The sequence below is a fragment of the Alosa alosa genome, chromosome 23, assembly GCF_017589495.1.
Source record: "Alosa alosa isolate M-15738 ecotype Scorff River chromosome 23, AALO_Geno_1.1, whole genome shotgun sequence".
NCBI lineage: Eukaryota > Metazoa > Chordata > Actinopteri > Clupeiformes > Clupeidae > Alosa > Alosa alosa.
The window spans coordinates 25,893,900-25,905,191 of record NC_063211.1 but is presented as its reverse complement, the minus strand read 5'-3'; the positions used below and the strand labels follow the sequence as shown (position 1 = coordinate 25,905,191).

At 44.8% G+C, this 11,292-nt stretch overlaps 1 protein-coding gene across 1 annotated transcript in view; it reads left to right on the top strand.

Moving 5' to 3' along the window:
* thsd7bb (thrombospondin, type I, domain containing 7Bb) overlaps window positions 1-10,447 on the top strand; it is an 84,677-nt gene extending 74,230 nt beyond the window's left edge. The window contains 13 exon segments of the mRNA XM_048235495.1: window positions 1-35; window positions 185-326; window positions 630-745; window positions 1,074-1,185; window positions 1,741-1,886; window positions 2,564-2,738; window positions 5,152-5,239; window positions 5,241-5,323; window positions 5,863-5,958; window positions 6,693-6,775; window positions 7,408-7,600; window positions 7,853-7,940; window positions 8,994-10,447. The exon segment at window positions 1-35 is cut by the window's left edge and continues 119 nt beyond it. Coding sequence (XP_048091452.1) covers window positions 1-35; window positions 185-326; window positions 630-745; window positions 1,074-1,185; window positions 1,741-1,886; window positions 2,564-2,738; window positions 5,152-5,239; window positions 5,241-5,323; window positions 5,863-5,958; window positions 6,693-6,775; window positions 7,408-7,600; window positions 7,853-7,940; window positions 8,994-9,075 — 1,439 coding nt within the window. The 3' untranslated portion in view covers window positions 9,076-10,447.
* Window positions 10,448-11,292: the final 845 nt, after the last annotated feature.

The following is an 11,292-nucleotide window of genomic DNA, read 5'->3' as shown; positions in this document are numbered from 1 at the left end:
CATCACAATGGAGTCAGTGGAGCACCTGTCCAATGGTAAGAGGTGAAAGCCAATGAAGGCAGCTGCATTCGCTCCATTATTTACCCTTTTGGGGCTGGCGGATACAACCTCCATCCTGCATCATAGTTTTCATCTCTCTCTGTCTCTGTCTCTCTCTCTCTCTCTCTCTCTCTCTCTCTCTCAGGCTTGCCCCCCAGGTGCACTCAGGTGGAGAGGCAGGCAGGTGCTGAGGCAGTCCCAGCTGGGACACACATGTCTGGAGCTGAGCCAGTCTCAACCCTGCCTCTTCAACTCCACCTGTTTCAGCTACAACTACAGCTACTCAGGTAGACAGTAACGCATGCATCCACACCACACACAAACTACTGAAACAGACACATGAAGACGACCAGTGGCACATGTCCATTATCACCACTGTATAGGGGTTTACAGAGTGGGATATGGAGAAAGGTTAACACATCTGCCACAAGGGGAGGCAAACTGGTACGTAAGTAGTGCCAGGCATTGGCTAACTTTGCTTTTGTGTTTGTACTTTGTGTGTGTGTGTTTGTACTTTGTGTGTTTGTACTTTGTGTGTGTGTGTGTGTGTTGTGTGTGTTTGTGTGCATGTGTGTGTGCACGCTTTACAGACTGGAGCTCCTGTCAACTCAGTGAGAATGCTGTATGTGGGCAAGGCATTAAGACACGCCTCCATAGGTGTGTCCGTAGCGACGACGAGCTGGTGGAGATGAGCCTGTGTGCCGAGGTACACACAGCACACACACACACACACACACACACACACACACACACACACACAAACACACAAAGTACAAACACAGCAGCCTATCAGCCTTCAGTCAGCCTCTCTAAATCGACACACAAACACATGCATCACACTGGGGAGAGAGGGGATTTATCAGGCTAGCAACAGAACCTAATTAAACTCACAACCAGCATAAATATCTACCTCTAAACAACTGTATGTTTGATTGTGTGTGTGTGTGTGTGTGTGTGTGTGTGTGTGTGTGTGTATGTGGGTGTGTGTCTGTGTGGGTGGGTGGTATGTTGTGTTCCTTTTCCTGTGTCCTCAGAGGGGGCCATCAGAGAAGCTGATCATTTCCTGTGAAGTTAGCTGTCCGGTGAACTGCCTGGTGTCTGTATGGTCACCTTGGTCTGAATGTTCACACACCTGCGGAAACCAAAGTATGACCCTATTCTATCATTCTTACCTACAACCATCTGCATGCCTGTGTGTGCATATGTGTGTGTGGTGTGCGCATGCGTGTGTGTGTGTGTGTGTGTGTGGTGTGTGCGAGCATGTGTGTGTGGGACTGTTAAGAGGAAATGTCTTTCATGTCTGGTAGAGTACTCCCCTGTGGCTAAGGCTCTCGTTAGTGACTTAATTAAAAACACTAATCCTTTAAATTTATCTACAATTGGCCATCTCGTGTTGGCACGGCAGCCAGGCCTCAAGAGTGCAGGCCAATGGGGTTTATTTAAGGATATATACAGCTCCTGCCTGGAATGGAAAACACTTCTTTATTAGCATGAATGAGTGTGTGTGTGTGTGTGTGTGTGTGTGTGTGTGTGTGTGTGTGTGTGTGTGTGTGTGTGTGTGTGTGTGTGTGTGTGTGTGTGTGTGCATGTGTGCGTACAATCTGTACATGTCTGTCTGTCTGTGTCTTTCGGTTTGTCTGTCTAGCTGTATGGAATTGCACAATCCTGTACAAGTGTCTGTGAAACACATGTGTTCTGCAGGTCAGATGCTGCGCTCCAGGATGGTGGTACAGGAGGCGGGAGACGGGGGTCAGTCATGCCCCGCCCACCTCTCCCAAACCAAGCCATGTCCCATCATGCCTTGCTACTCCTGGTTGCTTGGAGACTGGTCTCCCTGTCAGATCGAGGTATTGCTCATTTCATTGTGACACCTCCCTGCTCACAGCCACAGAATCAGGGTGTTATGAGTGTCTGATCAAATTGAGTTATTAAAGAAGAAATGCAGCTAATCTGGGATGCGGGGAGGAGCAGATTTTAGGATGGTGGATGGTAGATGGTGGATGGTGGATGGTGGATGGGTCTGTAAGCATGGGGACACTGTGGGCATACAGTGAGACGCCCAATCACTTGCTTGAACAGACATGAATGCGTTCCTGACAACTCCTGAGAGGGGCTTACAGCAGCCGTCTGACTGCTTGTTTTCCCTCTCTCCATACATTCTGTTCCATCTCCCTTTTGATCTCTTTGCATTCCATCTTCATCACTCCCTTTCGTCCACCCCCTGCCCCTCCCTCCCGGTTCCCATTAACTTCCTGTCGCACCTCATCCTAATTCTGTCTCCTCCTTTTACACCTCATCTCCTATATTTGCCCCTGCAAACCCTGGATTGCTCTCTGCTTTTAACTCAAAAGTAACTCTCCCCTTCCTCCCCTCCCCCCTGTCTGTGTCTGGCCCTTTTCCAAACTACGCGGAGTCCCCCGGCCGCTACAATTGCAATCCAAAACCAATTTGCAGGAAGTGAAAGTGGGTAGGGAAGGGAGCGGGGCTATCACAGAGCTTAAAAAGTGTGTTTGCCTCCACGTAGGGAGCGGAGTGTGGTGAGGGGGTGAAAGTGAGGAACCTTACATGTGTTGTCCACTGGGGGGCGCTGTCGAGCGCATCCCAGTCTGATGCGGTGGTGGAGGAGGAGAGGTGTGACAGAGGTCAGAGGCCAGAGAGAGACACCCCAGTGCAGCTGCCCTGTTCTGTGCCCTGTCCAGGTACACACACACACACACACACACACACACACACACACACATACACATACAGTATACACACATACACTCACACACAGATATACCTATAGTGCACACTCACACATATACGTACACATAAACAAATGCACACGCACACACACACACACATACACTGCTATGTGCCCTGTCCAGGTACACACACACACACACACACATCAAAGTCCTTTCAGAGCAGAGCTAGGAAAAAAATCAGTCAGAACAAAATAAAAGGCTTGCACTCAATCATGTTCCACAAATGGGAAAAGTGTTGTGGTTGTTTTCTGCAATAGCCTACTTAATAGGTGTATGCGTGCTCTGTCCAAGTACAGCAGGGGAAATAAGTATTGAACGTGTCAACATTTTTTTCAGTAAGTATACTTCCAATGAGGCTATTTGGATTCACCAGACAATAGTATTAACTCAGGTAATCCACCCATATAAAAAATCCCAAAATTAAAATAAGTAGTTATGCGTAATAAAGTGTAATGACTCAGGATAAAAGTATTGAACGTGCCTACTTCTTACATACTTTGTGGAAAATCCTTTATTTGTAATGACAGCTTCAAGACCTTCCTGTATGATGAAACTAGTCAGTCGCAGTATTCAGCTGTGGTTTTGGCCCATTCTTTTAAACATTCTTTAAATCTGGAAGATTCCAGGGGTCCCTCTTGTGAATCCTGGTCTTTAGTTCACTTCCAGAACGGTTCAATTGGGTTTAAGTCAGGGCCTTGATTTCCTTTCTCTGAAACCGATTGAGAATTTCCTTTGCTGAATGCTTTGGATCATTGTCCTGCTGAAAGGTTTAGCCATGTCTCATCCTCTTCATCCTGGTGGATGGCAAGATTCTCCTGGAAAACATGACTCAGTTTATCATTCCTTCAACTGTATGAAGTCTGCCAGTACCATGACATGAAAAACAACCCCGCACCATGATGCCTCCACCTCCATGGAGTGCAATGCCTATGATTTACTCTGTAACAATTGTGCCTGCTGCCTCCAAGTCTTTCTGGAGCTTTCTCCGAGTGGCCCTTGGCTCTTGGGCTACTCTTCTGAATATCCTTCTGACTTCCTGGTCAGAAATCTTGCAAGGAGATACTGTGCATGGCTGGTTAATATATGGTGTTCCTTCCACTTGCAGATAATCCCCCAATGCTTAATGGAAGATTCTGAAGTTTTGAAATGCATCTGTAACCAGTTCCATTGATATGTTTTGCAACAATAGGGTTGTGAAGGTCCTGGGAGAGCTCTTTGCTTTTACCCATAATGAAATATTTCTTGTGTGACACCTTGGTAACAAAAAACCTTTTAATAGCCCATTAATGTACTAATCCATTTTATATTAATTTGCCCAGATAGTTATTAATTATAGGGATAATTATTCTCTAACTACTTTTCCAGCTCGTTCCTTGCCTTTGCCTTTCCCTGCTTTTTCTTAGCGTGTTCAATACTTTTTTTCCCTGTGTCATTCCACTTTATTGCACATATCTCTACTTTAATGTTTGGATTGTTTTATATGTGTGGATTTCCTGAGTTAATACTAATGTCTGGTGAAAATTTCATGTGAATAGCCTCACTGGAAGTATACTGAAAAAAACATTGATGTGTTTAATACTTATTTACCCCGCTGTACTGTATATAGGCAGTCAGAGTGTAGAAGTACCACTCATTACCCTCATTACATTCAAAATTCTGGGACAAATTTAAGAAAGATTTGTGTGTTCTCTTAAAATACTTTACATATGTTTGAGGTCTACTGGAATTAGAGCTTAGATCAGGCCCAAAATTCATCCTGGGTTGGGCTCGGGTTCGGGCTGAGAATCTAAGCTCCAATTGGAATAGCGTTCCCATCAGAGCCTCCCTGTCATCATAAACCTACAGTATTCTCTGTTAGCTAAACTACAGAACTACAGAATATAGTTACCTCTTGACAAGTAACATTCCACTACCTCCCACTGACCAGTCAGTTACCTGTTCAAACTCCTGATGATAACATTCCAGTATACAGAGTCTGTTACACTGACAGGCTTTAATCACCTCTAGGCATTTGAATTTGATTCATTCATATGGAACAATGTGAGTTGACCATTGCAAGAGCAACGCACATGCAGAGAATAATACAAGGCACTAAAATAACAGAGAATAATGCAAGGCACCTAAAAGGCACTGAATGACATAATTAAAAAATTGTTCAACTTTTACATGATTTTTTTTCCAACAATGGGTTGTTGCTTGACTACCTATCTAAGCTAAGTCAAGGAGCTAGCTATTTAGTTAAGTATAACATATCACAGCAACAGCAAGTAGGCTACATAATCAATTTCCACCTCATGCCAGTGTGATTACCTCCTGATGCATTCACTTCCTCTCTATATATTTCTGTCCTGTCTCTCTCAAGGGGATTGCCACCTTACCGAGTGGTCGCCATGGAGTTCATGCCAGCTAATGTGTATGGACGGACGCAGCTTTGAGACACAAGGACGCCAGGCGCTCACGGGCCGTAATCGTTCAGGTGCCTGAGAACCAGGAGACGTGTCCCAGTCAGGTGTACGAGACGCGGCCATGCAAAGGTACGATGGAGACCAGATACAATCCCAAATGAATCCCACCCCACTGCCAAATGCCTTTTCTCTAGGTATCCTACTTGGTGGTGTTGCAAATACAGACTGGGTGTTTGGATGGATCACTTGAGTCATACAGTACTTGATGAGAGGATTACTGGGACACTGGTGGTCACTACTACATCCTCATGACTGAATACTGTATTGGATTGATCCAGTGGTTCTCACACAAATTCTTTAGTCAAAATTGGAGAAACAAATCTGCCAGAAAGCAGGGGCAGTGCACCTGGCCAACATATCAGAGAATGTGTAGTGTAAGTGTAAACATGGTAGCATCTGCTTCATGAGAGGGTCCTCGTAAAATGTTCTCCCCCACAAGGAGTCCCTGGCACCAAAACATTTGAGAACTTCTGTATTGATCTACAGACTGCTAGTGCTGTTTGTCTTAGATTCTTAGAACTTCAAGATTCTTTTAATTCTAATGAAATCGGTGTGTATTGGGTAGAGGCGAATGAACAACATGAGAAATGTTCTGGACTGTTCCACAGGGGGGGTGTGCCACACTTATGAGTGGAGAACTGGGGGATGGAGGGAGAACGAGAGGAACGTGTGGTGCCAAAGGTCTGATGGAGTGAACGTCACAGGTGTGTATCCAGGCATCTTGCATGCAAAACAGTATGCAATTAAGTACAGCACACACAATGTGATAGGTCTTGCCACCTACAGGTGTAAAAGGACACTGCAACAGAAGCCTCTAATAGATGGCAGTCAGCCTTGAGAACAGATTTCTCTCGCTTCTAAGATGTTAATTCATCAGATTTGCAAATAACCAAATTTTTGCTTTATTGCTTCTTGTTTCTTCTTTGTGGATGGTTGCTCAATTAGTACATCAAGGTGCAAAGAACACCAGGATCAGGGAGTCAACAGGAAACACACACACTGATGAAACTTTATTGAACTCTATTTTAAGGTGCAAATATATGCAGCCATTAAATAAGTAGGTGACTTGCTAATGTGGAATGGGTGTAGGCTGGTGCATGCTGGGGGATGGTTGACTCATCTAAACATTATGCTGGTTATTCACCATGTAGTGCACTATGACTGAGTGGATGTTCCGAACACAGGGTCTTTATATTACATTACATTTATTCATTTAGCAGACTCTTTCAATCAAAAGGGACTTACATATGTCAATATTACAAGGGATTACATTGTCCCCGGAGCAACTTGAGGTTAAGTGCCTTGCTCAAGGACACAACGGTGGTAGTACTACATACTAGCCCAGCTCCTTAACCACTATGCTACCACCACCCCAGGGTCTGTCTCTGTGTGTGTTGGTCCAATCTGACTGAGTGTGTGTCTGTCCCTGTTGTCTCAGGTGGGTGCCCCTCACACACTCGGCCCTCAGCGATACGCCACTGCCACCCGCCCTGCTCCAAGCCCTTCTCTTTCTGCACACAGGTAACTTCACACTCTAGTGCCATCAAATACAACACTGCTCACTTCAAATGTAAACAAATAATTGAAAACTTGAATGCCACCTAATTGACTGATGCCAGGATAAATATGGCTATTTCCTATTGTGTCCCATTTTCTTTTTTTTCTATGTGCCTCATCAGACTTTCAAAAGACTAGTGTTCTCATCTTCACACTAAGCGTGGGTGTATACTTTATCAGGTCTTACAGTCAAGACATACCTGAGGATGTTAAGTGGAATATGATGTGTCCCTGACGGAAGAGCTACAGAGCTGCTGAATAGTGCAATAGAATGTAGTGCTGCTGAAAGTGGGAACTCCAGTTCACGCTACAGTGAAACTCTTATGTATGGTACCTATTACATTAGCCTTCCTTGAACAATAAGTCAATGTAGTGTGAAGATCCAGCCTTACAGTCAGGATGGCACTCCAAAGCCCTAGAGCACGGACTCTTTCACGTTTCCTAGCTCAGTCAACTGTGACTGCTGGAGAACTTGTGTGACACAATGCTTACGATTTTCATCATCCTCTCTGCCTGACTTTCTGTTCTCCTCTCTACCCTACTCTTTTCTCTTTAATCTTCTCTCTCTCTCTCTCTTTTTTCTTTCTCTCTCTCAGAGTGGTGTGTGCGGATGTGAAAAGGGCTTCACAGAAGTCATGACCTCACATGGTTTCCTTGACTACTGCACCAGGACGCCTGGGCCTGACCACAAGAAGGCCGACGTCAAAACTGGTTCTGGCCAGGCCAGACCAGGCCGCACCCAAAGCCAGAACCCGCTCAGGGAGTGGGCCTTGCAGGCAGTGGGGCCAGGTAAGGGCACTGATGTCCACCCATTAGCTCCTGATCAGGAGAGCAATTGACGAAACCATTAGCATATAAATATATACATAGATATCTTGGATGGTGAATATAGAGAGATGTATATGGCTGCTAGCCGATAGCTTGTTTAACTTGTTCATTTACATGACAGAGAGCAGAGCAGAGCACCCATGGGGTCAAAGAATAATGATGCTGCTATTCAGTTAAAACGCGAGTCATTTGTAAATGTGTGTGTGTTGGCAGATGGGCGTGTCAGACCGTGGGTTTATGGCCTGATGGCTGCTGGATTTGTTCTCATCCTGCTCATCATCATCATGTCCTTCCTGCTGTGGTAATTAGATTGTCTTTTTCTCTCTCTCTCTCTTTTCTTTCTCTCTCAGAGTGGTGTGTGCGGATGTGAAAAGGGCTTCACAGAAGTCATGACCTCACATGGTTTCCTTGACTACTGCACCAGGACGCCTGGGCCTGACCACAAGAAGGCCGACGTCAAAACTGGTTCTGGCCAGGCCAGACCAGGCCGCACCCAAAGCCAGAACCCGCTCAGGGAGTGGGCCTTGCAGGCAGTGGGGCCAGGTAAGGGCACTGATGTCCACCCTTTAGCTCCTGATCAGGAGAGCAATTGACGAAACCATTAGCATATAAATATATACATAGAAATCTTGGATGGTGAATATAGAGAGATGTATATGGCTGCTAGCCGATAGCTTGTTTAACTTGTTCATTAAATGACAGAGAGCAGAGCAGAGCACCCATGGGGTCAAAGAATAATGATGCTGCTATTCAGTTAAAACGCGAGTCATTTGTAAATGTGTGTGTGTTGGCAGATGGGCGTGTCAGACCGTGGGTTTATGGCCTGATGGCTGCTGGATTTGTTCTCATCCTGCTCATCATCATCATGTCCTTCCTGCTGTGGTAATTAGATTGTCTTTTTCTCTCTCGCTCTCTTTCTCACACACACAGTCACACACACACACACAACCTCCTTCTCAGCACAAGTGACACATAAAACACTAAAACAGCGTATGTCACCACTGCTTATAATCATTCCCAAAATCCAGACCCATGTGTCACGAGTGAAGACAGCTTCAGCTGTTGCTAGGAGGGTAACACCAGTTTTTATTATGACTACAATGTATTTGTGTGGGCATGTACAGTATGTAGACACAGATAGGATGTGATAAATAGTGAGTGTATGTTCATTTTAAGTTAAAGAATAGTGTTTAGAATTAAGCTATGTACAATCAACCTTTTCTGATGTCTTTTGAAGTACACCGTCGCCCTCTAGTGGTGAGATGATATAATTGGATCTGTGTATTGGCAGACAGGACAAAGGAACACTTACAAATGTTTGTCTTTGTTTCCCTCCATGTGTGCATGTCTTCAGCAAAAACACCAAACCCAGTTCAAGCGGTGGGTGTCCCCAGAAGGCCCTTACGCTGTCATATGATGGGGATACGGATATGTGACCTTGTGCTCCACAACCACAGAGCTCACGTCTCAAAGAATGGCCAGCTCTAATTTCCTTCAACCAGACACATGGGATCCCATCAGGCACCAAATGGAAAGGCTCAGAGGACACAACACAGCAACATTTTAAAACAGAACATTCAAATATGTATACTTTATTAACCTGTACCTCTCTGATATTCAGCTCAGCTACAGGCAATTGAGGATTCTTCGGGAGGAAATCTGAATTTTAAAAAACCTGTTCCTGGTGATTATGCACAAGTGTAAGACATGGCCTGGACAATCACATTAGGTTTTGATGCGACTGCTACAAGCCATGGGTCTCATTCCATGTGGCAGTTCTGCTAGACAGCTGGACTCAGACCTCTGGCAGATTCTCTCTGTGCTGGAGGACTGGGGAGCCAGTTGGCCAACACTGCACACCTGGCAACACTCACAAAAGCAAGATTTGTTTACATTCTGCCTCAGAGAAAAACACGCTGCAAAAAGACTGATGGAAAAAGAATATGTGTTATGCACTATATTAGTGCTGAATGTTTTTTTTCCCTTTAAGATACATCTTCTCCATTAGAGCTATTTCCTCAGTGTGTGTGTGTGTTTGTGTCTGTGTGTGTGTGTGTGTGTGTGTGTGTGTGGTGGTTTCTTTCCATGTCAAGTTTTTCTAAGTGGACATCCTTCACAAAAAAGTAAGTGAAGCTCAAGGTTCTTTCCCAAGGGAGCTTTGTCAACAGTCAACAGCCCCCTGGTGATGAACAGAAGCCCTGAATACGTTTCAAGTCATGTTTGTGAGGTTGGACATGGCTCTCAGATTAATCATCTTTAACTCCTTGATTCTATGTGAAGAGAGATGACAGAAAATACTGGCTTGGACCCATTGGGATGCTTCCACACCTGTTATAAATGCTAATGCTAACTTCTCAGTTTTCACATAAGCATTGAATCTGTGGTTACCAAAGAAGACAAAGAAGAGTATGTCAAACATCAAAACAGTGGGAAGGGTAGAGGGCTGAATAGAGACACACCATTTTATATCCGCTATTGCCTACATACAAGTTTTTTTTGTGTGTGAAAACCCTTTCATTTAAGTGTGGCTCTTACATTGGTAATCCGGACCATTACAGAAGCACAAAAAATCCATAGACAAGAATGATTTTACATGATGCTTTACACATTTGTTGTGGAAATGTGGGTTATTTAGTGTTGTGTGTGTGTGATGAAGAATTTATTAATAAAATAAAAACTGAATCTGTTTTCTTTGCAACTTCATAGCTGTAATTGTATGGTTGTGCCTTTGGAAGGGTAGGCCTAGCCTAGCCTACTGCATAATTGTCCTGCTTGTGCTTCTCCCATCCCCACAGTGGAGTTTCCAAATAGTTGCGACTTTGTCAACATTACTGATACTATACATTATTTAAATATTTAAAAACAAATGAATAAATAAAAAACGATTATAACAATCACATTTGTAGTCTAAATGAAATAACATTGACTTCTTTTATATGTAGTTGCTATGGTAACGGCGGATCACATGGCGAGTTCAGCGACAAAAGCGCGCGCTGGCGGACGAACGGATGGCATGCCGTGAGGTGGAAACGCAGATGTAGTCATTAATCAGCGCGAAGCCTCGGGGCTGTCATCTCCGTTTACAGTGGACGTGACGCTAACAGGGGCTGGCGTGCGCACCACAGCATGGTGCTACGAGGCTGTCATCTTCAATCCATCCAGAGGAGTTCCTCCGGTCCAGCCGGTGTCGGTTTCCCTCCGGATGGACGTGTGAATAGGGCGCCTGATTACGCTTCCAGTCAGCTTCGTCTACAGGCGCAGTCCCCTTCTGAATATGAAGCAAATCATCACGCAAGGCTTGATTGGATTTCGACAAGACTTCCCAGAAAGTTGCTCTTCACGTCATCCTCAGACCCAAAGAGCCCAAAACAAGAGGTACAGTATAGGGGATGGGGTTGGGAATGCAAAGCCCCTGTATCCACATATGCTCCAAGCAGATTTACAGTCCTGCAATCTGCAAGGCTCCGGTATCTTCTATCTACAGAACAAGACTTCTACTGTAAAGACTTCTACTGTAGGAATGCACAGCACATAGCCTAATCCAAGATTGATCTGCAACAGGTGTTTGGGGCTGTTACCCTACGGTCAAAGCAGGAAACACCCCAACCCCCATCTGCTTATTCCTTATCCCATACAATTTGCATCTCAGCCCC